The 27,811-nt window shown below is 40.5% G+C and overlaps 1 protein-coding gene across 5 annotated transcripts; it reads right to left on the bottom strand.

Annotated features, from left to right (window-relative positions):
- Positions 1 to 765: 765 nt before the first annotated feature.
- Positions 766 to 27,517, bottom strand: tmtc3 (transmembrane O-mannosyltransferase targeting cadherins 3). Of its 5 annotated transcripts, XM_054620395.1 has the most exons (16): positions 27,314 to 27,517; positions 26,275 to 26,488; positions 25,503 to 25,721; positions 20,929 to 21,028; positions 19,268 to 19,383; positions 18,034 to 18,206; positions 15,272 to 15,524; positions 11,757 to 11,905; positions 11,450 to 11,570; positions 11,141 to 11,252; positions 8,606 to 8,709; positions 7,819 to 7,988; positions 6,495 to 6,721; positions 3,933 to 4,715; positions 3,326 to 3,356; positions 1,675 to 2,231 (listed from the first exon to the last, which is right to left on the bottom strand). In XM_054620395.1, exons 2-15 carry the CDS (start codon positions 26,461 to 26,463, stop codon positions 3,337 to 3,339), a joined length of 2,736 nt encoding a protein of 911 aa, XP_054476370.1. In that variant the 5' UTR covers positions 26,464 to 26,488; positions 27,314 to 27,517; the 3' UTR covers positions 1,675 to 2,231; positions 3,326 to 3,336. The 5 variants fall into 5 exon arrangements, with proteins under 5 accessions (XP_054476372.1, XP_054476370.1, XP_054476371.1 ...); XM_054620397.1 differs by lacking the exons at positions 1,675 to 2,231; positions 3,326 to 3,356 and adding an exon at positions 766 to 1,621; XM_054620396.1 differs by lacking the exon at positions 3,326 to 3,356.
- Between the last annotated feature and the right edge of the window lie 294 nt (positions 27,518 to 27,811).

Raw genomic sequence — 27,811 nt, 5'->3', positions numbered from 1 at the left:
TTTTTCCAGTCGAGTTGTGAATCTTAACTGCCCTTACCGTTCCATTGGTTTTTCAACATTACATTACATTACAGTCATTTAGCAGACGCTTTTATCCAAAGCGACTTACAATAAGTGTATTCAACATAGGTATTCAAGAGAACTACTAGTCACCAGAAGGCATAAGTGCATCTCCTTTCTTAAACAAGCATCTAAAAGCATAAACCAGAGCAAAAGTACAAGTGCAACAAACTAATACGAATACATTTTCAATTATTTCTTTCAAATTTTTGAAGCACCTCGATATATCGCGTCCTCAGTTTTCTGTAGTCGTGCACATTGCTACTTTTTCCAAGAATCATTACAAGCAGTCGGATAAATCTAAACTCTTTATTTAGAAAGTGCTTTGAATAATCTGACAGTCTATAAAGCTACATCTTTTCATCACCATTATTTGTGGGAGCCACCTCAGAACAGAATGAATCCTTCCGAGGCTCATAACAGTTGTGATTATAATCTACAAAAATAAGGTTTTCACACAGCAGGTCTTAGACAGGGCACTTTAAACTAGCGGTCGTAAATCACTCTCTACTCAATCTCTCAACACAACACCACGGTGGAATTTCAGCGTGCGTTCTCTCCAGCCCAACGTTGTTGCATCACAGCATCTAATATTGACGAAGAGAGCAACATTGCAGACCAAGGTTGTTTCTTTTTTGTGGGGCCTGATGACTTTACCCTTTGAACCCCGAGCAGTTTTGGGGACTTATTTTTTGCTCCCGTCACCTCGTGTCTCCTGACACTGTGTTCAGCAGCCGGCAGTTCAATCGAAGTTTCAGAGCATTTTTGTCACTTGACTGTTTGGCCTCAGGCAAATCAATCATGGCGCTGAAGAGCCCCGGATATAATGCTTTTTACAGTATCTGGTTCATCGTATTGGAGTGGAAGCAGATACCTAGAATATGTTTGTCTTGCTTGAGGAATGTTGGTGAACAGACCCTTTCTTTAAAACTCATCATATAGTAATACTTTCCTCCGTCTGCGTCTCCAGCTTTCTCTAATGTTGTAAATAGAGCATAGTATATCCCTTGTTGGAAACAAAACCCTTTCATTGCTGTACATTTCCTCACAGACGTCGCATCGGTGCAGGAAGTCAAGTCGAGGGACAGATTGCTGCATTAGATGCCGTGAATTTGTAAATTACATTAAATCCAAAATGTAATTGGTCGGAGAGACTAACAACAACCTTTTGCTACATTGGATTTCAATTTGGAACTCGATTTGGGGATTTCAAATCGGATTGGCACTGGGCTGGACATTCTGCGAGGGATGGCGGGATGTGCCTGTGGCATGAAGAGCAGTAGAGCACATGGTGCCTAGAGAAGCCCCAGTACTGATATTGATCTGAAATAGCTGGATAGGATATCTAATACCATTATTTGAATAAATAACAATTCAGTACATGTATTGATTTGTTACATTTTGTTTTACAAAGTTAGAAAAGCAAATGTTTGAAGTCTGATGTTGGGTTAGACATCAGAGAATGATCCCAGCCTCTTCCACACAGTTAAACTCTGTATCGGCCAATAACCAGAGTCTGATAGGTGAATCCTTCATGAAGCATGTTTAGCACCACATCATCCTGCAGCAAACAGACACAGTAGAACAAAAAGAATGAGTTGTCATCTCACTTTATTTAATAACCTAAACCCCCACCACCAAGGGCTATAGCATAAAAAAAAAAAAAAAAAAAAAAAAATCTCAAATTGTACAAAAATCAGCCACTCAGCAAAACAAGGTGGAAAAAAACGGATTTTTCCTCTTTCAAAGATGTACCTACTTTTTTTAGGGCAGACAGTTAATTGAATATGTTAAACATGTTTAACACTGACATGGCTCTGTTGGTTAAAAATTGAAAAAAAAAGAAAGAAAAAAAACATGTGACAGTACACATAATTGATAATTAATAGGAGACAAAATAATGCACCGTGAATTCAAAGCATACTGTGAATGGTAAAACGACATCGACAGCATTTGCAGTGCATATAAAGATAAATAAATAACACCGGATACAAGTTCGCTGTAAATATATGTACATAGAATTTCAGGGCTGAACAAGGTCAATGCATAGCGAGGCTCCTCAGTACCACCACAGTGCTGCTGACTTACAGTAATCAGTCTTCACTCCTGTTGTTCCCCTTTAATAGAATTGCATTGAGCAGAGTGTCATCGTACTGAAACTAATTATTGCACTGTGAAAAAAAAAAAAAAAAAAAAAGATATTAACATTATCCCATGAGAAAGAATAGTCCTTTATGTATTTTGTTTTGCAGCGAGCGTGATTAATGAAACATCGTTGACCTGCCTCACAGATACAATCACAGGTCTGACCACGACTCCAGCTCCTGACTATCGGGGCTCGGACGCTGTCAACTATTTGTGCAGTATGAAAAGCGTTTTATTTATTTTTTTATTAGTCAGCTATCGGCCTTTTCAAGTGCTCTCAATCAGAGCGGGGGATTGTTGAAAATCAATCGCTGGATTTGATTATTTTCGAGGAAACAAGAAACAGATTTGCGCTTTTTCTGATTGCAAAGATTTAATTTGCAGTCTTGAACACCCAGAGAGAGAGAGAGAGAGAGAGAGAGAGAGAGAGAGAGAGAGAGAGAGAGAGAGAGAGAGAGAGAGAGAGAGAGAGAGAGAGAGGATTTTTGATCCGGAGTGATCACAGGTATTAAATGCTGAAGAAATGGAATACAAAGGCTACTAAAAAAAAAAACTTGGAAACACTGCAGTGTTATTTCCGTACCAGTCAGTTTAAACGACATGGTCGCCGTTGAGCCGGATGAATGTGGAGATCTGTTTTCTGCAAATGTGCTGTGAAAAGTCCCCCCCCCCCCCCCCCCCATATAAAGTGGAAGGAGCACATGATGAAGCCTGACGCTGGAGAAGAACGTGCGTCATTGTTGGTCGTCACGTAAAAAAGGGCGATGCCCTGGTCGGAGCGATGTGTATGGGGTATTTTTACCAACACAAGCAGGAAACAAACATTCAGGTTTTATTGTGGCTGTTGTGTCTGAAGGGTTTTGGAGATTCAAGGGGTGGGGTGGGTTGGGAGTCGTGGGGGGTGGGGGTAATGTGACAAAGGCGAGTGAGGTAATAGTCTTTAGATGGGCTCCCAATGAAATTTTGAGGTGAAGGCATCTGTGAGCACAGAGGCTGATGATGTAGTGGCAGGAAATGGTGAGTGAGATCAATAAAGATTAGAAGATGCAACGGAACACAAGCAGGCGCTGATGTAGTGGGGGTGGGGGGGTGATATGGGGGGGTTATTTTGAGGCCCAACCTTTGCAGAGATCATCCTCCCATGAGGAAATCTGTGGAACATGTCATTTCCTTTAATTGTCCATGATACAATCAATCTGCTTTTTAAAACAATAACACACAGGAGTGAGTCACATCTTAGTGAAAAAAACAAAATGGAAAAAAAAAACAAATCCAGTGATAAACAATGACTACTGCGGATCTACGATATGGGAAATCATATTCAGATGAAGCACACACATCGGCATCTACATCGGCCATAAACTTTAAATAGATAATCCCAAATTGGCTTTGTGCTTATTGTTAAATGGGCTTTCGTGTGCAAACAAAATTTCCCTTCTTTATGATTAGTGTTAAATCAACGGGACCGTGCCGAGCAGCTGGCAAACAAGCGAATAAACAAGTGAATAAATCAAAGCCATAAAATGAATGAAATTGATTTAAGAGTACACATTTCAAAGGGGAGCATTGCAGTCTTATCCTTGATCACTAAAGAGGTCTATAAAAGTAGTCCAGCTATAAATTACAACAATGTCAATCACCACTTAATATGCGTTCAATCTCCTCTAGTCTCTTCAAGGCTGCTGCCCTTTTATTCTCTATATCTGTAATCTCTTTAGTGGACTTACCCTTAGTCCGCTCGTCAGACTGGCTACTGTCCAAGGACTCTGATTGGTCCACGCCCACAGCTCCGAGGCTTTCTGGAGAGGATTTCCGCACATTCTTCTCATCCCCAGCACCCTTTGCAACAGCATCAGCACCCCTCCCTTCCTCCTCAACCTCCGCTGCCACCTCCTGCCCCTCCTCGACTCTCTTCGGAGCTTCCTCCTGAGCCGGTACGGCGGCTTCCCCTGCCGCAGTAAGCGGTTGCCCTGCTGCGCTCATGGCGGCCATTTTACTACGCACGATACTCAAGTGGCGACGTACGTACTCCTCGTTGGGAGCCAGGGCCAGCGTTTCCTCCAGGCAGCGCTCGGCACGCGGCAGGTCGCGCTCCTCAAAGTAGACCACGCACAAGTTGTGCTTGCCTTGCACGTTGGTGGGGTCCATGTGCAAGATGCGCTCGAAGCAGGCTTTAGCGCCGTGCGTGTCCTTCTTGTGGTTCATGAGGATGTCGCCCTTCAGGATCAGGCCCTTGATGTGCTCCGGGTGATGACGCAGCAGCTCGTCCAGCGCAGGCAGTGCGTCTATCTCTCGTTTGGACTGGGAGTAAAGCAGCGCCAGGTTAAACAGGGCGCTGCGGAAGCCCGCCTGCAACCCGATGGCTTTACGCATCCACCGCTCGGCCGCTGCGTTCTCATTGGCGTCCATGGCCAGCATGCCGAGGTTGAAGTAGCCGTTTGCGTCTTCGGGCTCCTCCTCCACGTAGGTCAGGAAGCGACTGTTAGCCTCAGGCCAGAACTTTGGATCACCTTTTCCCAGAAAGACATAAAATAATCATTTAGTTTTATAATCCACTAATACTGAATTCCAGATATTTTAAGTCTGAGTTACGGTTAATGTTGTGAATTAATGTTACAGTTAGGGCCAAGACACGTTCTACAAAAACAGGGTCTGACGATGCGTCACCAACACATAAACTGAAATGTAATAAACTTAAACAGGGTTTTTTTTTCACATTTTATTTTTAAATATAATACTGTATTCACACACACACACACACATAACACACACACACACACACAGGTGCCATCGTGGTCAAATACCGGCTCTGCCACTGCAACTCAAAAACCTAGGGTGGCGGTTTAGGGGGGAGTCTTTTCTATCGAAAGCTGAATTGGCTCTGAGTTTACTTTTTGTTTTTTTAACTTCTCCAAATGCAGGCCAGCTCTGATTGCTGGAGGCACTTAAGAAAAGTGATCACATATGGTAGTGAAAGTAGGAATGTAAGATAAGATAAGATAAAATAATCCTTTATTAGTCCCGCAGCGGGGACATTTACAGGACAGCAGCAAAGAGGATAGTAAATAAAAAAACACAAGATCAAAATAAGTATTATAAATAAGCAAATGAGCAATAAAAAACAGTAAAGAACAGTAGAGAGTCCACAGTAATATTATATATACAGACAGAAGCTATTATAAATATTGTATTGAGGAATGAGCTTGGTGCTCTGCCGACCGTAACGCCTGTATTCACCTGTATTCACCTGTATTCACCTGTAGAAAAATCTAGAGTTAAGAGAGGAATTAGGTGACAGACTGTCCGCAACGCATTCGTGGGAGAGATTTTACTGGCCATCAAGGCTGCACAGGCTTTAGTGCTGCAGTTTATGGTCAAGTGACCCTGCTGAACTTTATAATCTGAGAGAAAGTGAGCAAATAGAGCAACTGGAGAACGGCGTATGTGATGTTTAGGTTACGTGCCTCCAGTAGAGGAATAATCTGTCATCAGAGGCCTTGCGAAAAACTAAACCAAAAAAAACTGCAACTGAAGAGGATATTTTAAAAGAATGTGATGCGTCTATTTAGTAAATATGAAATCTGCAGAAAGGAGGAGGCAGGCCGTATGAGAGTAGGTGAGAGTAGGTGTCATATAAATATCAATTAAGGTACAACCAAAGTGTGAGAAAAAGGAGTTCCAATGAAAAAGCTTCACACCTGTGCTGACACGGGTTTGAAACCGCGCTCTGTCAACATGATATATTGCTATCTTAATGACTCAATGACTTCTTTGTCGATTTAGTTTGAACCACCCTTCATAAGAGTAAGTAGATTGTGATCCTTGACGTAGATCGATCTTATGGGCTGGATTTTTCACACTGGATTTAACCTACAGCAGGAATGTGCCGCTTGGCAAAGAGTGCGAGAAGAAAAAGCAAAGAAACACGGGGGGAACAGGTAACATGAACCGCCAGTCAAACTTGCTGTAAATATAACAGCTTGTTACATTCTTTTTATTGTTACAGAGTCCGTTAAGCGTGACCTGACAGAAACTTGGCCGTGAACTCTCTGCTTGAGCTCGCTTGGTTCAGGTGTGCCAACTCTTTAAGAAGCTGGTTACACCCTAAAGGTAACATCAGGTTATTCCCTTTTGTTCAAAGCTGTGTTGGCGTGAAAAAGGCCGCGTAGGGGCCCTTAAAGAAGAGCCCAGAGTTTATGCTTTCCATTTAGAAAGTGGAGTCCTTTCTTTTACTCCAGCCGGAGACTGGCTTAGATTTAAGCTATCCACTTGTTCAGAACCTCGCTCACCAGACTCCTGCATGAGAAGGGCCGAGTTGAAGAGTGCCAGCTTGTGGCGTGGGTTCAGCTCCAGGGCGTGGTTGAAGTTCTTCAGGGCTTCCGACGGGTCCTTCATCTCGATGTTGACGATGGCCAGGTTGTACCAGAGGTCGGCGTTGGTGCGGTCGAGCTCCAAGGCTCGGAGGTAGGCGTCGCGGGCTTCTGTGAGCTTGTTCATCTTCAGAAGCAGCTCCCCTCTGAAACCAATACAATTCAGTCAAAGCGTGGTAATTGTATCTTTTACAAGATGGATAATTACAATACATTAAAACCCGTTACATATGATTAAGCCTATTTAATTGACGATATAATTCTAATTGATGTGATTAACCCCTATTTTAATATAATTATTTGTTTCTTTGCCAATCTCTGAATTTCAGATAGGTCAAGTAATGCAAAGCAGCATTCTTTTTTTTTTTCTGTCATGCTTGTTGGCAGGTCGTGCCTAGAAACGAGAATCTAGAGACTCTGCAGCACTTGTTACGGATCGTATTTCAGAGTAGAAAGGGCAGGGTATTAAATTTAAATCCAAGAATTTGTGCACTATTTCCATGGTTTTAGTCTAATCAGCTGGTATTTTGGAACTCTTTCCCTCCAAACTGGAAAGATGTTGCTTATGTGGATTGCTACGGATGAAAATAAATCCCTTTTAGTCAGTTGCAGATGGAGCTTTATGTCTTTTGGTCATTGTCAGAATTTAGATTTTATTGCAGAGAGCAGGACCGTTTGCTAAGAAAACTGTAAATAAGAAGCCTAAATATTATCAATGCACCTTTTTATTAAATTCAAATGTGTTAAAAACTCTAAGTTGTGACAACTAATGCAACAGATCAACTAAACTGCAACAGTTACACATTCAAACCCGCAGTAAATCAAACACAAATTATCACTTTAGTAGAACTTGAACACCTCTCCTAATTTTATCTTTATCTGAGTACAATTAGTAAAAACAGCTTTTAGCTTTCAATGAAATGTTCATGCCAGCTGTTAGTACAGTGGGTGAGGTTGAATTAAATAGACAAGAAAGGGCAAGCCTGTGTTGCAGTGCATGTTCATTTCAGTGAAAATGAAACAATAAATCTGTCACTCTCCATATAATTACTAACAGCACTGCAGATCTGCCTCATGTGTGGCTCCAAAGGTCGCAAGATCCATTAAAGGCTAGATTATAGTGATTTAAAAAAAAAAAAAAAAGATTTGTACATAGTGTTTCCCTGTTTATATGTGGAAATAATAAAGGTTGAAGTCATGCTAACAGATTGATATCTTATGGAAGCAATGTTAAAAATCTTGCCTGCTGATGTAGGCTTGTTTGAAGTCTGGTCTCATGCTGATTGCTTGTCGGTAGAGCTGGTCGGCCTCCTCCAGCCTCGACTCGTTGGCCCGGATCAGATTGGCCAGGTTTATGTAAACGTTCAGATGGTTCGGGGCCACACGCGTCGCATACTTCTTACCCGGAATAACCTGATGAGCGGTGAAACGGAGAACTCAGCGATTGGAAGGTGATGATAATCTGTCTAATCCCAATGTTACAAAATAAACACGTTTTAATGAGCCGTGTTTGAGGGAAAACGGTTTCAACCCAGATTGTAGATTGGACTGTAGACTTTTTTTCTCCATCTTGGCTCATTGTCCCAATAATGCATAGTGTGCTTCGTAACGGAGTATCACTGCTCCCATTCTAGAGGCTGTTTTGTTGGTGGTGTTGAAATCAGCTTCAGCTGCTAAATTGGTGAATGGACTGATGAGAACTACTAGCTCTAGACTAAACTGATTCAGTAAGGTTACATAAACCAGGAAGGAGCTGCTTGTTAATTTAAAAAAAAAATTTTTGTCAGTTCCTGTTTTTCTACAGAAAGACACACTTTGTAGTTATATCACACATGTTGCAAATTGTACAGCAAAAACTTTAATCAATGTAGCTGATATGCTATTTTTTAATACTCTAATGTGTTTTGCTCAAAAGCTTCTTGTTATTGTGGCTCATGTGATGTGAGAAAAATATATGAATGGAGAGGATCTCGGAGGTTCGGCTTAGTTGCTCCAAACATTCGTGCACTGCGGGTGACATAATGAGTTACCTGTGGCATCAGGGATTTGGCAATCAGGTAGGCATCTTCTGCCTCTTTGGACTTGTTCAAGTTCTTGTAGGTTCTTCCAACATTCATGTGAGCTCCGATGTCATCTGTGGAAACATTGTATTGAGTATAAGAAAAACAAAAAGAATCAGCTACAGACTGAAACATAAATTAGTCTTCCTTTATTCCTTACCCAACCCTGTGTATTTCAAAAATGTATTTCTTACCACTTTGCTTTAACATTCTACAAATACGCTAAACTAATGTTGAGTTCACATTATTCAAAATAAACCGTGATGGTAGATTTAAAAAGGAAAAAACGCAACTTTGTTTTTCTGAAGGAAAAATAAATCCTTCTGGGAACCGGTAGGAAAAGTGACGCGCTGAAAGGGGTCAGTCGGGACAAGAATAACTGGTTCTTGATGATTAGTACAGCAGGAAATCCTCAACGGTTAATGTGTTTAAACCATTTATCTTGGGGAAACACTCTTGGGTGGTGAACCGGCGAAAGTGTTGATGTCTCCGCTGACGACTGGCTTCCTGAAAACTAAGCTATAAAGCAAAACAGAAATGCTGGTAGAAGCTTAACTTAACATTTAACGAATCAAGATGAAATATTAGTTTAGTATAGTGAGCTCTCAGAGTGATGGATTCATCAAATGATAGACCGGCTGTTAAATATCTCAAAAACCTAAGTGGTCAGGAAGAGTAATAGAATAATAGATGACAGAAAAATGTTACTTTTTTTTTTTTTTCATCAATTAAAAATGTAAGAATGTATTACTTGAGTAAACGTTCTCGCCATGTCAAAAGATTGCATGAGAATTGCGGGATCGCGTATCAAACCAAAAATCCATCCCGTCAGGCTTCAAGTAATGCCTCAGTGTCCGGTATGCCAGAGCATGAACCAATCAGGGTCCTGTGAGGAGCTACATGGACGGTTTGTGCTCGAAAAACGCACAAAGGTGATTGTTCGTTCACAACAACAATGGCGGGTCCTGAAGAGGTTAGCGTAGATCAGTCATATCTATAGGCTGTATACAAGAGGTGCACTTAGTCTTCATGACGTCACCTATTGGTTTGTGGAATGCCGTTTTGAAGCCTAGAGTTTGGAGAGTTGGCATTCTTGGCTTTTTTGCAACCATAGATAAGAAGTTAACATACTTGGACTACGGAGGAGTGACGTAGAGACGATGTATACGGCTCTGGTGACGGCAGCGGCCTGTCAATCACAGTAAGCCCGCCCTAAAGCATAGTCTGCTTTATGGTCTGTTTGACTCTAAATGGAGCATCATTTACTAAATGAACATCATGCTGTATTGAAGAAGACTTGAAACTAGAGATTGAGACCATAAACTCATGTTTACAATGTTTACTGAGGGAATAAATCAAGAGAGAAGTAGAGTCATTTTCTCATAGACTTCTATACAACCAGACTTCTTTTTGCCCTCTGCTGGTCAGGAGAGGGAATGCACGTTTAAGACACTTCTGCATTGGTTTCACTCGCCTGAACTGAGTATTTATTCATTGTAAAAGAGAATAAATACTCCCCAGACTCTCATCCGACAATTGTCTGATTGACAGATGGTTCTTCTAATCACCAGGCAAGTTTTCTTCTTAGGAACCGGTCCTTTTCCAAAAAGTGTCCAATGACAGTCTCTCAGATGGTTCCGTGTTCCGAAACATGTGGTGCGTCAGGTTATAATCTAATGTTTGTGATCTCTTTGATAGTCTTATTTATATTTGCAACCAGATATCATTTAGTAATAAGGGTTTCATGAGCATCGATAACAGTTCGGGGGTAGAGGCATCCAAAACAAAAACCCACAAATGCTTATAAATTTGATGTCTGAAATTCTGTGAGAAGTCGATGAGGATAAAGCTGCTCAAATCACGAAGACACCAAACTGAATGGAGAAAGCGCTGTGGCGAATTGTTTGTTAAGAGTTTTCTCAGCACACGTGGTCAGTAATTAGCCGCGTTGTTATTCTACTTGTTTGTTCTGCTGATACCGACACCAGCTGGCGAGCGGTTCATGACCTGCTGTAATCTTCTTTTCAACTGTATTTGTTAAATGCATCCCTCTGGTTGCCCGCAGTTTATTTTTGACGGCATGAAGGCTCGCTCCCACGGGATTGCAATGCCGTCCTCTAAATCAGAAACGACACACACACACACACACACACACACACACACACACACACACACACACACACACACACACACACACACACACACACACACACACACACACACACACACACACACACACACACGGGACACACACACACACACACACACACACACACTCTTAAGTTACGGAACTTATAAAAATGAAGCTTTATTTTTTTTTTTTTTTTACAGCTGAGCTAATGCATCCCAAAAACATTGAGTTATTTCACAATATCCCATCAAACTCTCTCACGTAATTAAACAAGCCCGGGCAGATTGTTTTTCCAGTGCTGGTGTGATGCCATCATTTCATTCACGAACATAAACCGCAAACTGATTTACAAACCCCCGATTTCCGTTTCTTACCTGGCTGGACGCGAGTGGCCTGGAGGAAATACTGCAGTGCCTTTGCGTAGTTGTTTTGGTTCTCCAGAGCATGGCCAACATTATTCCACAACTTGGCATTGTTCTTGTTGACCTACATCAACAGACAATTAAAAAAAGTATGACGTTGATGTTTTGTGAAAGACTGATCCATCCCTATCATTTAAAAAAAGACTGTTTCATTAGGCGTTTTTATCACAAGGGTTCTAGCATTGGAAAACAGCCGAGTTACACTGACAAGGTGGGCCAAGACACTCTGGCATTGTTGCATGACTTGTCTTTCTATCTTACCTTCAGGGCAGAGGTGAATAGAGAATATTCTGACTCCCAGTCCCAATTCCTTTTGAAAGTCTTCACTGCATGTGTAGTTAAAAGCACCCCAATAATCAACCAGGAAATCTTCTTCAAGTGTCTGCAAAGGGAAAATGTAAAGAATTGCAAGACTTCAAATTGCAAAAAACACTTCAGGGAGCCTGGGAATTTAGTACAAGGATTCAATGCATTATTTAAATCATTAGCTATTACTTTGTACATATGTGATAAGGTTTGCTTTTTGCGGTACAGACAGGCAGTAACATCGTTTTGGACAAGCACTCACCCTTTATGCGAGATAATCTTGAATCCATGTGCAACCAGAACACAGAAGCCCATACTGGGCACATAGAGGACCCTCTCCGCCACAACAAAACCCACAGGGAAGAAGAGGTTGGACGCAGGAATAAAAGGCAGGACGATCAAAGACAGGGCCTGCAGGAGAAAAAGACCAATTATTACTTCAGTCCATACCAGCCATCTTATTTCAATGCACTTATTCATTGGCAATTATTTTGTATTAGTTCATTATTTCCTAACAAAGACTCTCTGCTCCCAGTTTCCTTTGGTTCCGGGAAACCATAAGCATTTTTTTTATTTTTTATAAATAGACAAAAGGTTTAATTTATTACATTAAACAATAATGAAAATAATCATTCGTTGCAGTCCTAGATCCAGTTTTCTAAAATACACCTACATACAAAACAAACTGATGAGTCTGTGTTTAAATCAGATATAAGCCGGGGCTACTCGGGCAGCCAAGAATCTATCCATCTCAGCGTGTGTGAGATGAGCTGATGCCAAGAACAGATCTGATTCTGTAGGTTGTTCGTCCTCCTGCACAGGCTGGAGGCTGGTCCATTGTTATTAATAGCGTGGGTACATTCCAAAAAAAATAACCATCCGTATTTCATGCAGCAATTTGGTTATCAAATAGTGTCTTGTTGTGATAATTACATGGTAGATTTATGGGATACTAGCGGGGGAAGTGGTGAGAACTGAAAATAATGACTTATAATACTTATAATACAAACTTGTGTATTTCATTACGTGTATTCCTAAAATATAGATGAGTTGGAGCCCGGATGGCTGCTTAATGCCACTCAACAGATGGGAACATTTATAAGCACAAGACAAATTTCCCCACAGGAATCAACCTCAAAACAGCCACCCAAAGTTTAACTTTAACTTTATTTTCTGTCCTTAAACGAGACACTTAACCCAAAGTTGCATCCCTAGCGCTTCACAACAGCCCACTGCTCCTAAATGAGTAGGATGGGTTAAATGCAGAGGTCAAATTATATGTGCCTGCATGTATTTGAAGATTGAAAATTACGTTTTTTTTAAAATATTTTTCTAATCTTCTTTTAGGAGAATACTGCTAGAAATAATCAAGTATATACTACAAACATCATGAATGTCTAACAAAATACTGCAGTGTAAACCAAGATGATTCATTTATAGTATTTTTAACTTATGTGTGTGTAGCGTAGAGATGAAGTTTTGAAAATGCGTTTTTCCATTTAAAGAAACTTAAAACAAAAATTTCAAAAAAGTCCCTGGTTCCAGCCTTACAAATGTGATGATTTCCTGGTTATCTTAGTGACAATAAATAGGATTTGGACTGTAAACAATTGGTAAATAAAACAGTAGAAATATTAAAAGAAACTAGCAAATGCAAAGTTTAACATTGGCCTCTGGAAATCGTTACATTTTTCCCCTTTTATATGGTTTTAAAAACTAAACAATTAAATGATTAATCCAGAAAATAACCAGCATATTAATTGCTAATCAAAATAATAATTCATAGTAGCCCTTGTTCACAGCCAGCAGCCCTCATAGGTAGAAAAAGGCATTTCAGAGCAGGCGTCCTCAGTTGAAAACTGTTGTCTAAATCAATTTAGAGACAGCTACAGCTGGCGGCCTCTCAATAAAACTAAGTAGGTTGATGTGGTGTGATATTGTTACGCAACATGTTTCAAATGCTCTTAGCAAAGCAGAATCAACACTGCAAAGGTCACAATTGAGCGTATTTTGTGTTGATTTGTGGTCCCCTTTTCTAAACTGAAGCTAAGAGCAACACTGGGAAGGAGGAAGTTGGGAAGTTCACTAACCCTTAAGTAAGAGAGCCACGGGCCTGTTGCACAACGGGCGCTAATTTGTTTCATGTGCCACAATGAACAATGCATTCTCACTCAAGTAGGAGCTTGTTTTATCCCTCTCATTTGTGCTGACAGATCCTGCCTATGTTTACCATTACCTTCCTCAGTTTGCTAATAAGAAAAAAAACAACCTTATATGTTTTTATTGATCATGCATTTAAGCATGTTCTGCATTCCTGACTTTGTCTGTTAGCGATTCGACGATGTAAATCACAAAAATTCTTCAATAAAAAACAGGCCGCGACGAACAAAGATGGGATCAGACAACGGCACTGAAATGTCTAGCATGTAACGGTCAATTCTAGCATCGGCTGAAATGCTCTGACCCAATGCGCATTAGGAAAAATAGATATAATCATCTGGAGTTCCTGGATGTGGCTGTTTCGCTTTAGTTTCTTCATGGTTCTTTTATAGAGATCATTTTCGAGGACTTTTCCTGGAAACTTTCAGTGACGATCTAGCTGCTATGACAGACAGGGACGCCAATATGTTCCTCTCTGTGGCAGTCCTATTTAAAATACGTGCAGTCTCTGGGCTGTAACTGATCATAGAATAAAAGAATACTGAAAACTACCACGGTTACTAGCCTGCTTTGACCAAATCTCATTTGAAGGAAAATGTAGCTTACATTATTCTGAGTTTTGGCAACTCAAGGTAAGTCATTTCATCCGACCTGCAAGTGCTACGAACCTCCCTGAACACGACCGAGAGCGGCCTTTTCTAAATACTGTGGTCCATAAACTAGCATTTGAACATTAATATGACCCGTAGCCTTTTTTAAGATGGCAATGTTATCCATTTTGGGGAGCTCCAATAGACACCCTAGCAGTTTATTCTCAGCTAAAAGAAAATAGGAGGATGTTGAAAGACATTTGACTCTCTCATTTTCCTTGTTGTTTTACAAAGCAGTATTTTCATGGGTGTCTCAGTAGGGATGCTAAATTAAATTATTATTTTTCTGTCGTGGACACATGCTGCCAGTTTCCCAGAGACAATCCACCGCATCAATTAGTTTAGCTGCGAGGTTGTCAGCTGTGCGTCTGCCTGGTAGACTCTTGTCGGGGTTTCCTGCCAGTGTGTTTGTAAGCCCGGTGGCCCGCCGTGTGTGTGTGTGTGTGTGTGTGTGTGTGTGTGTGTGTGTGTGTGTGTGTGTGTGTGTGTGTGTGTGTGTGTGTGTGTGTGTGTGTGTGTGTGTGTATGAGGACAGCAGTAGCGTTAACGCAGTGCAGTGTGTGTGTAGCATTAAAGTTACTCGTCTCGAACCGAGCCCAGGTACCGTGTCTTTTCACCTGTTGATTGAAGTTAAATCAATAGGTGGTAGAAGTTAGCAACAAATGAGGCTAATTTAAGGTGGGTTGACCTTCAAAGTGGACCAGCCACTTTAGCGACAAGCCCCTCCGCTGTGTTATGCACAGCTATTTAATCAAAATATAGTTTGAACTGAATTTTTTTACTGATTAATTAGGCACATTTTGTATTTTCTCTTCATGATTAAATGGTCCATTTTTTAAATCCCGGAATCTAAGACCTTAATCTTTTTTTCCCCAGACAACGTGTTTCAAATTCTTTTCGGATTATGCTTGGTGATTTTGGTTTTTTATGTAGCAGTGTTGCAGTGTTGGTTATAATGAGCGCTCACCATGATGACAGTCTTGGCAGAGCTGTGTCTGTAGCGCAGGCTGTGGTAAGCTAGCAGGCCCAGGAACGTGTAGAACACCAGGGTGGCCAGGTTACGGAGGTCTACGAGGGACTCCACCAGAGGAATGGTGCCCATAGTCCAGTCACAGCAGAGCTCAGAGGGATTCAGCAGAAGCCATGCGTTCACAGGGAGCAGGTAGTTAAAAGTCAGTTGTCTTGTGGGAGTCGGGCTGACTGCTGCGGGGTTATCAAATCTACAAGAGAGGACACAGAGCAGAAGAGTTCATCTGACCAGTAAAGCACCAGAGGATAAAACATGTTTTATTAAAGTTTACTTGCATGACGTTTGTGATGGGAAAAAAGCTGAGACTGAGAAGTGATGAAGATAATGTATTCTATTATAAACCAAATCTGCTGATTTTGAGCAGCACTATATCTTTGTAGATATACATATACTGTACATATGTATCTCTATTTTTAATATTTTCATTACCACATCTAATAAACCAGGAGGGCAACAAAGACAAGAAACAGCAAAGAACACTGCATGTGATTTAAAGTGTATATCATGTATTTATGATCATTTAGCATCCCTTGTACTCTGTCCAAAGCTCCCCATAGCAACCATAATCTCAAAAACTTGTTTTAATAACCCTACAGCCAGGATCTATGGCCAGTAACGTACTGTTTTTTCTCTTGAGTAATGTCAAAGGAAAGGCAATAAGGCTATCTAAAACTTAAAAGAGCCTATCATTCCCTTGAGAATGTGCTTTAAAAAAATGACATTTGGAGGAAGGAAAGTTCACAGAAGGTTTAAAATAAGCATGTTTGGTTGTAATAAATTAAATAGAAAAACTGCCCATCACATTTTGTAATGTGTATGTCAAAATCAGCAAAGCAAAGACTTCATGACTCTCTGGCCTGTAGCTGTCGTATTTAACTCTACACCAGTGTCACATAGAAGCAACCAACCAATCAACAAACATTGCCGTCCTTTGATCCCAATACTGGCAAGGCAACAATAAAAGCATCTGTTATAATATAAGTAAATATATAGACATGTGTAAAAACATTTGAAATAAGAAATGTAAATTAAGACTGTGTTTTATCCTGCAGCTACGATGAACATGTTAGGTCGATACAACTGCCAGAAGACATCCGCCGATCCTTAACTCATTACATTACATTATTACATTACAGTCATTTAGCAGACGCTTTTATCCAAAGCGACTTACAATAAGTGTATTCAACATAGGTATTCAAGAGAACTACTAGTCACCAGAAGGCATAAGTGCATCTCCTTTCTTAAACAAGCATCTAAGAGCATAAACCAGAGCAAAAGTATAGTGCAGGAACAAATTACTACGAATACAATAATTGCAACAAACTAATACGAATACAATAAGTGCTAAGAGGAAGGCTCAGGGTAGTACTTCTTGACTCATAACTCATAAATCTGTCTCCTCCAGACTGCATTGTATCCAAACAGAACTGGTAAAGCAAGTGGTCTGAACCACTTCTTCACCAAAAACTGGGAGTGGCGACAATCTAAATCTGCAGTATTGTTATGACTTGAACACAGAACTTCTTCCGGAGACATCTCTAGGGTAAGAGCTAGAGGATTAGCACATCTCGGCTATTGGTCTGGAATTTTATCTTTGCAATCAAATGCCATCAGGTTGAGTCGGAGAGGAATCCTTTACAGACAATTTAAAAAATAGTTAAGACTTAATCCAATGAACCTATTAACATTCAGCGACTGACATAGTGTTCTCACTGGTCACGTCATTAATTAAGAGTAAGATACACCTTTGTCGATCCCTTATTGAGAGGACAGAAATAAATAATAAGAGGAACAAGAACAGAAGAAAAATAGAAACTATACAAGAGCATTTGGAGACACGGTTAAAGTGACAGTGGGGTGATTGTTAGCAGCAGAGTCAACAAGTCTATGTAAACAGTGAACACCAGTAACGTGATAAGACTATATAATGGTACCCAGTGTTGTCTGTATTACTATGAAAGACGATATCGCTATATTTTCAATGGAACATATAACATAATATAGTATCGCATGGTACATTATGATGTCTTGAAGGGAAAATTCACAGATTTTCATCCTTAGATAAAGTGTGAAAAAAGCCTTCAGCTGATGTTCTTCTGCGACAGAACAGCAAAATGCATTGGCGTCACTTGATATGATGTAGATTTGTCCAAGACAGAACTACAGGCCTGTAAATAACAACCATTAGCATGAAGGATGTCAGGAGCCATGGGAAGATTTTTCTACTTTAATCAGATAATTAAAAAAAGACATTATGTAAACTCTTACATAACCTGAAATAAAAAAACCTAGTAGTTCTAGTATAATGTGTTTATATAATCCTGCAATTCATTTACATTCAAATCTCGACTCTTGAAAGCATTTCACTGCCGTTTAGTATCTACAAATGTCTTTTCCTTTTGTTCAGATGAGACACAGCAGCTGCAGAGAGAGACTTTTTTTTTTTTTAAACTGGCCAAACTTGAAAATTTAACTACAACGCACAAAAACCAAATTGAAATGCCCTAAAAAAATAGTCACATCTCACTCTTTGTAGCATTAAAAATAACTGTGAAATTGTAAGCTTGAAGTTTATTTGATTTGTAAAATACATAAAAAGCTAATGCAGTCAACAAACAGGGAGAAAAGGCTGTAAAGGGTTGTAAGACTGAAATAAAATGAAAGCATTTTGCTGCCGCTGATGAGATAACGCCGTTTACCTGGTGAAGACTGGAAGCTGGGACTGGATGACTTGGACCCTGACGATGACGAGCAGCAGGGTGCTGATGACGAGGACGATGAGCTTTAGCAGCGTTTGCAGGACAGCATAAGGGAAACCGTCTTTACCCTGCAGGACTTGCCGCAGTGTGTCCAACAGCATGGGCAAGGTAAACTGAGAGAATAGCAACAAAGGAAGGGTCAACTCAACATTTAGTGTAAAAGGTTTCAACACACTTCATTATGATTTTAGGTTTTTGATGTTAAACATTTTTAAAAGCCATATTGCTATGCTGTTAGCGTGAATCCCAAAAGTGGTCAGAAATGCATGTTCAATGAAAAGAAATCCAAAAACTGAACTTATCGTCACGGTTCTTGAACAATAATTAGTGGGGAATGCTTCAGTAAGATAAAAACAATCATATCTAAGCCTAAAAGAGTTATATTGAACCCAAATCCCCTTAAATATACATAACTTAAAAACTAAAACAAACAGTATGCATTATCAAGGTCCTGTAAAAATGACTGTATACTGTGCTCCTCATTGAACTGGGAAGCCATTAATGACTTGGCTGAGACTAATCTGCATAAACAGGTTCTGCATTCATAGGCAACGAGATAAGATCTGCTATCAGAAGCGATCCGGTTTCTTTTTATACTCTGACTATTTGAGACAAGCCCGTTTCCGGCAGTGTTTGGTTGAATGCAAAGTCTGTGTGCAGCCCAAAAGAGGCGGAACGCATTGGCCAAAGTGCAATGTCGGAACTAACCCGGCAACCATCAGACACTGATTTTATTAGCTTATAATATATTCAATAGTTCCATAAAAGTTTATTTTATGGCTCAAAATAAAAATACGGAAGAGTCCGATGATAAATAGGAACTCCTGTGCCTAGAATGAATAAGGTGGTTGTTGTCGTTGTTGTAACAGGATGTGAGGTACTGGTCCAGAAATATCAATTTATCAAATAAATTCAACTTGCATTTTTTCTTTTGTATAATTTATGCAAGGAAAATAAGGCCATAGTGAGTTAAAAGTGACAGAAAAACGCCCTGAAACTGTTTGTGGGTTCAGTCACTGCTGGATATGTTCAGTATGTATTTTATCTGATGTACTACCTCATCAAACGTTAACCTGTTACTTTGAATTCATGCTTAAAAAGAACTCTATTGAAGAAAAGCCAGCCGATGCTTTGATGTCACAGGTGTGATCACGTTTCGGAGGCGGAGCCTTACCCCTTGTGCAACAAACACTTCATGGACACAGCAGATGCCGATGACAGTGATTCCCTGCTCCTTACACAGAGTTGCTGCCGCCACTAAAACAACTGTCAGAGCGATGGGGGCCCAAACTGGAGAAAAGAAACAACAAGAAAGACTTGACACAAAGTACAGATTTCCTGTGAAGACGTTCCTTAAGAGCATGTCAAGTCGGGAAATACAAGTCATGCATTTCCACTTAGCTGTACCATCAATCACTGATAGAATACCACTTGAACTTTGCTCAGCCAATTAAAAAAAAAAAAAAAAAAAAAAAAGCCAGTGTGAATTTTTTTACGCCAGGCATTGACTCTTGTTTGCTCTTGTCAACAGGGTGAATGTTATCAATCATTACAAGGAAATGAAAATAATATGGATATATGTGGAATTAGCACACTGTTTGCCAACCATCCACCACGTGTTGAAGTGAAATATCCCATTTTGTCCTGTAAACACCATTACGGAACTTCCACTAATAAGTGGTATTTATTCCATGTGGGCCAATTAAAGGTAACATCTTTACCATAAACTTTGAAATATTTGACTTTGTAACCTAATGAGAACTTTCTTAAATGGACCATGAGCTTTAGTCTCGGTGAGGCTCATTAAGGAAGGAAGAGGCTTTCAGGTCTTTCAAAGATTCGCCCTCTGAATTGGTACGCAGCTCTCAAGCGCTGCCAGCTGCCTGAGGAACCGGCGCTCAAAGTCAGGCGGGCGATTCCAACTCAACAACCTGCACAAATACAAGCCACGGCGAAGAATAAACAAATGTTGAAACTGGAGCCTGACCGATTTTAGCTTATAGTAGATGTATGATATGCTATCTGCGTACCTTTTGCAACAAGAAACGGCGGCATAGAAATGCAAAAGATAACTTGTGTCTGAGGCATTTAGTAACAGAGAGCCCTGACAACTTTACATTAAACTTAGATCCTTTAATAACGTAATTTAAAGGATCATTAACAATGTTGGTATCGAATCACAAATCTGTTACTAATTGGGCTGTGGTTAAAACTCCCACAGCTTGCTGTCATGGTTTCTGTTGGTTTGTTAGCCTCAAATGTAAACAAAGGCCTAACACAAAGCTAGAGCAATTAAATGCGAATCCAATTGATGTTTTGAAAAAGGCACAAATGCCGCATAGAATTTTTTCTCAGGCCGCAATTAGAGACACAAATTCAAACCGGTGTATTTAATGAAGGCGAACCCCACCCTCGTACTGCGTTTCAGGTTCCAGTGCATGGAGAACTACCAACAAATTAACTATTCCAGGTGTGTCTGGATCACAATTTAAACTATGAATTATGTAAAAGTGTAAACATCATTAAACAGGCATGTTAAGAGATTCCATTCCCAAACTTCAAAGTGGCCCCGAACTTCTGAAAACCCTCACGTTATTCCACCGAGCCAGGTATTTGATCCGAACCCAACCCTACTATTACTGGTTATGAATAAATGAGGATGACTGCAACATTGCCAAAGGCCTTCCAGGTCACTGAATCAACTGCGTCACACACTTCCCATGTTTCCCATAATGGCTTAATGGAAGTTGAAAACAACTTTTATGACATGAACCCAGAACATTTTGTACATGAAACGTAATTCAGTGAGAGACTGGTGAACTACCTGAGACTTACCAATAGAGTGGTCCGCACTTGTTGATTTTGTGTAGGCCAAGAAAGCAGCCAGGAGAAAGATTGAAGAAAGAAGTTCAGCTCTGCCAACCACGCCTGTGACCTGATGGTAAAAAACAAGTGACGAGTCAGTACTGCTGCAAATCCATACTGATTTGCTCATCGAGCTGAAGAGAATTTAATTCAAAAGTTTCCCAGCAAGGTGCATGTTAAATCATATAGATTAAAAATACTCAATGAATGCCAATAATATTTAGGGGTCCGCACAGAAAGAGAGCACAGCGGGCACACTCATGTGGCTCTTCTTCTTTATAGAGCTGCTGTAGACTCTGTTTTACGTTATGGTCTTACCAGCTGGTTTTTGGGAAGCCAACAGTCAAGGTCCAGGTTTAATATTCAGTCCGTTTACAACGGCAAAGGATTATGGGAACGTCTGCACCCCTCAACCCTCATTTTTGAGGTTTTTACTGATCATGTGTTTGCTTGTAAAAATGTTAAGTGAGAAGTTTTTTGCAATTCATGTACTACTCCTCGTGTTGTATTTATTTGTTGTTGTTTTAGTTTTTTTTCTGTTTGGATGGACCCATGTGTCTGAAATAAAAGTTGAATTATTATTATCGTGTGTATGTTTTGAGATTGATTCCTTTGGATTTCTGTTCTTAACGGAGTGAATGGCTTTGTGGCTAAGCGGCTGGCTGTTTTATCTCAGGCTAATGTTTTACATGTGTTTGTTGTGATGTTTATCTCAGATTTAGGCAAAGTGCTTCATTAAAACTAATTTTCTCCTCATGGGAGACAACAAAGTAACCGTAACCTTATTTAGCCACGGGCTCGCAGGTGTCAAAAGGATCAGAGCTTCCCACCAGCACGTGAGCGTTTCTCTCCAGGCTTCAACAACCATCGCGGATAAATCCTCAAATACACCTCTAGGAAAGGAAAAAGGGAGAATAACTCTTTGAGAACATTACACGTGTCTACAATTGGCAGCAACCAGAGTCCACATGTTAAAGCCCCTTGAATCCAGTTGTGAAAACAGGTCTGCTCAGGTAAATCTTCTCAGGATGACAAGCATACACATCTCCGTTAAGCAGCCTCTCTGACGTCAACGCCTGTCATATGTGTAAATGATGACTGCCCCCGTGTGGAAGAAATACCATTTTCACTTCCACCATAACTAAAGACTTGGGTTCTTGGAAATAGACGCATATGAAAACCACACATACATCTGTTGTTTAGTGAGATAGGAGATATGTATAAACATCTAAATTGAAACAAGGCTTATTCATTGTTCTCAGACAGAAAACAGTTTGTCAATTTAGTGGCAGAGGAAATAAGCCCATTTAGCTGAAACCAACAACTGTTATGTACCAATGGGTCCTTTTAATTGTTTGGCCTGTAAATACATTGCACAAATATCTACCTACACTTACTTAAATCAGGCAGCCACACTACTGCGTTAGCTTACTTGATAAGGTGGCCAAATGTCTTATGCAGGGGCCATTTTGATACCATAACAACATGTATGCCACTGTGCTACATTCACTGTTTTAGTTTGATAACACTGATCGCTTTTAAACATATAACAAGTACTGCATTATCTAAATAAATATGGAGCTACTTTATGCTATCATTGTATCACAGTGGCCCTAATAACTTAATCGCTGATTCGCTTACACAATATTAAAAAAAAAAAAAAAAAAAAGGTCAGGGGAAAATAGATTCACAAATAGAATCTGAGGAAGGAAAACCACAGTTTTGTCTTGGTAATGTTCTGTGTGTGTGTTTGTCCGTGCAGAGTCGGGATGCGGCTTTTCAAAAGACTGTTTTCCCTGTACTTCAATTTTAGAGCCTTAATTAATTTGTATTGGGAGATTATTGGAATAACTTAAGAAAAAAAAAACCTGAGGTCTCCATTCAAAAAGACAGATTACATAAAAAAAAAAAAACCACTGAGAAAGACATAGGGACACACAGGGAGTCTTTGTACGCACTTATCATGAAGGGACCTTCAGTGCTTGGAGCATAACTCAAAAACAAATGATCCGTTCAGAGAGAGATTCCAGACGGCGATAACATGAAGGACATTTGCAGGACTAACTCTAAAGGCTCATTTGTGAGGCAAATTGTTTCCATTCAAGACGTCTGAGAGACTCTGCACAGATTAGAGAACACCATGAGGAAGACTGGCGCAGCAGTGCATGCTGTGTAACAGTAGCGCTCCACCCCAAGAAGCAGAATGTTTTCTTTGTTTTTCCGCTACTCTGGTCAGGGCCTGTCTGGTCATCAGTTCAGCTGTGTTGAATAGGATGAATTACAAGCCCTAATTGGGGAAGAAGCTTTTCAGACAGGCAACCTTTTAAGAAGAGAACAAGATCAAGTTCAAATGATAAACAATAAGCAAAAGTTTTTTTGGTTTCCGATCGCGTTAAATAAACTTGATGGTTGTGATAACATTCACGATGAATGGCTGTAACAACTAACTTTCAATTTAAAAAAAGAATGTTAAAGTGAGAAAAAAAAACTAGAATAATATTAATTCAGAAGAAAACTATTTCCAGAGCCCGAAGAAGAGGGCTAATAATCATTGCTGTATTAACAGAAGGGGTTTAAATGACAGTTGCAGTAACTTGAGTTGACTTAATCCTGTTATAAGCGAGTTGAAAGTATGCATGTAAACACAGTCCACAACGGGAGGGCATGTCTTGGTCAAGGTATGGTCAAACCCTGATCAAGGGGGCGGGATCTAACAATATGGACACATGGGCCTGTGTTTTCACCTACTATTCACTGTTGCAAAGCCATTCTTTCTTTATTGTCATAAAAACATTGTGATTTGGATTTTTTGTGGGACACCACCCACCCAGATAGGTAATAAATGTAGCCACCTGTTCAGAAGTGCTAAAACCCCCACCAACGCTTCTGGGCATGTCGGAGCAACGCTGAGGTGGAGAGGCTATAGAAGAGTTGTCAGCAGCAGACGAGTGATTTCGTAATCACTCCCCCCGTATTTAGTGAAGACAAGTACAGCACATACGCCATACTGTACTTGTGCACTGTTTATCCCGTTACTAGGAGCTCCACTGAGTTCTGACCTGATGTATTGGCTCTTCTCTGTTGGTTGTACTTAACGACAGAGACATTGTTGTTCAGTTTTCCAGTCCTACATGGATGCCTGTGAACTGAGGATTGTCTTGCCATGTTACATGGTTAAAAAAAAACATACCAAGAATGTTTTGTTTGACCCAGTGCATGCTTATGTTGAAGGTTACAGTCAAACTGAAGAATGGTGCACTGGTTGGTATGGAACATGGCAATGCAGACCATCTGTCGGCTGCTTTCACTGTACTTGGGCTACTAGGCTCCTCCAGTTTGGTGGACACCTGGGGAAGGAGCTTCAATTTATAATGAGCTTGACTTTTGCTTGAGGATAAGTGGCTTGGCATTTCCTACTAGTACTGAAAAAGTAATACACTACTTCCTTGAAAACAGCATCCTTTTGACCTCATGCTGCACTGGAGGTAACTGAAGAGTCCAACCAATAAACCTAATTTATTTAAAACCATAACTAATATCCAATAAGTTTACACTTTAAATTGATCCCTCGCTGGTTGCTTTAACAGGAAATGCAACACTTTAAGGAAGTCATTACACAGTTTTACGAGGGACCGTTTTAAATAATTGAAGAAACCACTTCAAATGTTGAACGGAAGTCCATCGGATCGGTTCAACACAGCAATTTCAACTGTTGTTTCAGTTTATAGTTGTATGTATGTACACTTCTGTTCAAAAGTTTGGGAACGCCTGCCACAAAAGGTTGTTTTGTTGAGACAACTCTTCGTTTTGAATCGTCTTTCATGCTTTTGGGTGGTAGAAAGTCCTCTTTTCAAATAGATGTTATTTTGAATGAAGGGTTTGGAAAAAAAATAATGTTTTGTGCAAGGAGAACAAAAATCTGTACAATGGTTCAACCAGACTGACAATAAAAAGGGCAGAAAGAGACGAGGATCCATCTGAACATCAGTTAAATAAGAATAGAAGAAATCACCAGTCATTGCTAAAATGATCAGGAAACTAAATCTGCACCAAAACGTGTGCATAGCAGATTTTAAAAGCAAGATACTGTTTCGGTGTCAGGTGCCCAATGATACCTTTTTAAAAGCTGGAATATTAACAGGTGTGGTGCTAAACAAAGCTATTCTTAAAACGTCACAATACAAAGGAAATAATGTTACCCCAAAAAATATAGAGCCCAAATCAGAGCTTCGTTGTGGTTCAACAATGATTGAGAGTCACTTGTGCTTTTCTGGACTGGAAAACTAATTTAAAACCAAAGGGTATTTGGGGGGGAATGGTTACAAGAGTATTCTCCTCTGTGGGGACATCCACTAAAAGTTTTAATCATCTGGGGCCAAAACTATTTCATATGTAAATAGAAGTTTTGGTATCTGAATTATACAATCCATCAATAGAACATGTAAATGTTCCAGTTATAACGGCAGCGTTAAGTTATTTTCTGCCATAACACTACACATAAATAACATACATACAGTGCCTTGGCCCAGTAAATGTGTACTTACAGCTTCGGCGTGGATGGGGTGCACAGCAAACAGCAACGCTGCCACCAAGCCGGAAGTCTTGTCCAGGAACAGTCGGCACACTCGCAGGAAAAGCACACACACCACGCCGTGTAGAACGACATTGAGCAGATGGTAGGAGGCTGCGCTCAGCTCACTGAAGAGGTAGTTCAGTCGGAAAGTGAGTACCGTCAAGGGTCGGTAAGACTTGTGGCTCCTCTCCTGTTTTTAAACATACACAATGTATCAGTTAACGGATTGAGAAACATTAAAGGCAGACATATGTTTAGAGAAGATTTTCAATGATTCTACAAATTAACCTTTAAGAGCAACTGGACACTTTAACGTGTTTTTGAGCAGAAAACTAATTTATATTACTGTACTGTGATGAAAGCCATACATGCTGGTGTTAATATTGACATTTCTTATGACCTACAGCATCTTGGTGGAAGCGTAGCACCCACCCTCCAGCCCCCCGTCAGGTAATCACTGTTAAGCACTGTTGCCATAGTTTGTACCTTTAGCGCTGTCAGCACCTGCTAGTTGCCGGCTTAGGTGTGGCCATTTTTTCCAATCTTGTTTTTAGCCATTTTAAAGTCAACTTAATATGAAGAGGTTGCAAATTGGGTTGAAATGGACTAAATGAAACTGCTAATAAACCACCCCTTAAACTAGGATGAATGTAAATGCCGCTTCAGATTGAATCATTCAAGTGTAATCTAGAAGTAAACCCATACTGATGAACCACAGAGGTCTATCGTGGACCATGATTTACCTCTGCCATGGGTGTTCCCCAGAAGTCGTTCTGGAACAGGTTGCGCAGAGGGGTCGAGGGCCGTAGGTCCTTGTTGTCGAGGATCGCCGAGACATCGTCAAACACAAAGCCGCACGACAGACTGTTCCAGTAACACCCCACCACCAGTCCAGTCAAAAGTAAAATCTCCTTCCATGACACGACAGCCATGGCTGACCAAAGCCGTCATTGATCACTGTGCAGGAAAACAAAGAGGTTTGACAATCAAATCAGCTGAACAGGTGCCTTGTAGATTAATTTCCTAATTGGACATTTTCAAAGCAATCATAGTGACAATGCAACTTTTCAAAGGACTAGGTAAGGCATGATTGTGAAACCTTGTATAGTAACTATTCTACAGGGAGTAATGGACATGTTAACACTGTTTTTTTGCACTATGGTGGTCCCACTCCCTCCCTTGTAGCACCCTTATAATCTGCCACCCTGTTTAATAAGATAAAATAAGATAAAATAATCCTTTATTAGTCCCGCAGTGGGGACATTTACAAGATTACATCAGCATAGAGGATAGTGCAAACAAGAGACATAGTAAAAAAATCAAAAATAAGTATTATAAATAAGCAAATGAGCAATAAAAGAACAATAAAAACTCCACAGTAACTGAAATATTATATATACAGACAGAAACTATAGGTTTTTAGTGTCATGTGATGTTTATATAGCATAATCAGTCAGAATAAACACCATACAGGAGGGGATTCATACAGAAACAGGAGTTAAAGCAGTGGAGGCTGCACCCTAAGTTAATACTAAACATATAAATATACAATATATATAATAATTATAATATCAAATACATTTAAATAGCTATCTAGGATGAAATGCACATCACTGTCACTCAATTGCATTGATAAAAAAAGCACAAAAAGCCCCAAATAGCATTTTTTTTTCTCCTGCTGCAGCACAGCGTGCTAGCAGCTAAGCTAATGCTAACTAGCATGGCGGAAGTCTTTTGCCGCAGACGTGCCTGCAGGTCTCCCGTGGTTTGTCCCCCACCTACCGTGTCTAATAATGTGGGGCAAACGGTGACTGCAGAGGTGGTGTCAGACCCTGTGAATGTTTAGTCCACACACACACATACGGAGGGGCAACAACTCAGCTAGCGGGCAGCATTTCCCCTGGTGGAGGCTAACCTTTAGCACTCAGACGCGTCATCGCCATCACTTCCGGGTCAGAGGTCACCGCGCTAAACCAGCCAGCTAGCTAGCTAGTTAGCTGCAGGGGTTGTGGGGGGGTGCTTTGTGACGTCATATACGGGCGTGACTCTGCAGTTTGGTTAAATAACCCCCCACCACACACCCAGCACGTGTCCACCTCGTGGCTGTTTTTATTCCCCCCCCTGCTGGAGTAGCATCAGATAGCTAATAGGCTAACTAAGCTACTTCCGGGTGTTTGACAGCGGTAACCTAGCAGCCGGAGCGTGACGTCACCGCGTTCGAACCGGACAGGGAAGCGTTGGTTAGCTCGGTTAGCTCGGCTTGGCTCGGTTAGCTTGGCT

This window comes from Anoplopoma fimbria, chromosome 19, assembly GCF_027596085.1.
Source record: "Anoplopoma fimbria isolate UVic2021 breed Golden Eagle Sablefish chromosome 19, Afim_UVic_2022, whole genome shotgun sequence".
Classification (NCBI taxonomy): Eukaryota; Metazoa; Chordata; class Actinopteri; order Perciformes; family Anoplopomatidae; genus Anoplopoma; species Anoplopoma fimbria.
This window is presented reverse-complemented; position numbering and strand designations above follow the sequence as displayed.

What these genes read in the sequence shown, in the direction of transcription:
- tmtc3 (XM_054620393.1), bottom strand. Translation starts at nt 26,463, where the DNA reads ATGGCTGTCGTGTCATGGAAGGAGATTTTACTTTTGACTGGACTGGTG. An exon ending in AAGTGTTTGTTGCACAAGGG is followed by an intron (nt 18,207 to 19,267) that starts GTAAGGCTCCGC and finishes CTATTCTCTCAG; the next exon opens with TTTACCTTGCCCATGCTGTT. An exon ending in CCAAATCCCTGATGCCACAG is followed by an intron (nt 7,989 to 8,605) that starts GTAACTCATTAT and finishes ACCGCTCATCAG; the next exon opens with GTTATTCCGGGTAAGAAGTA.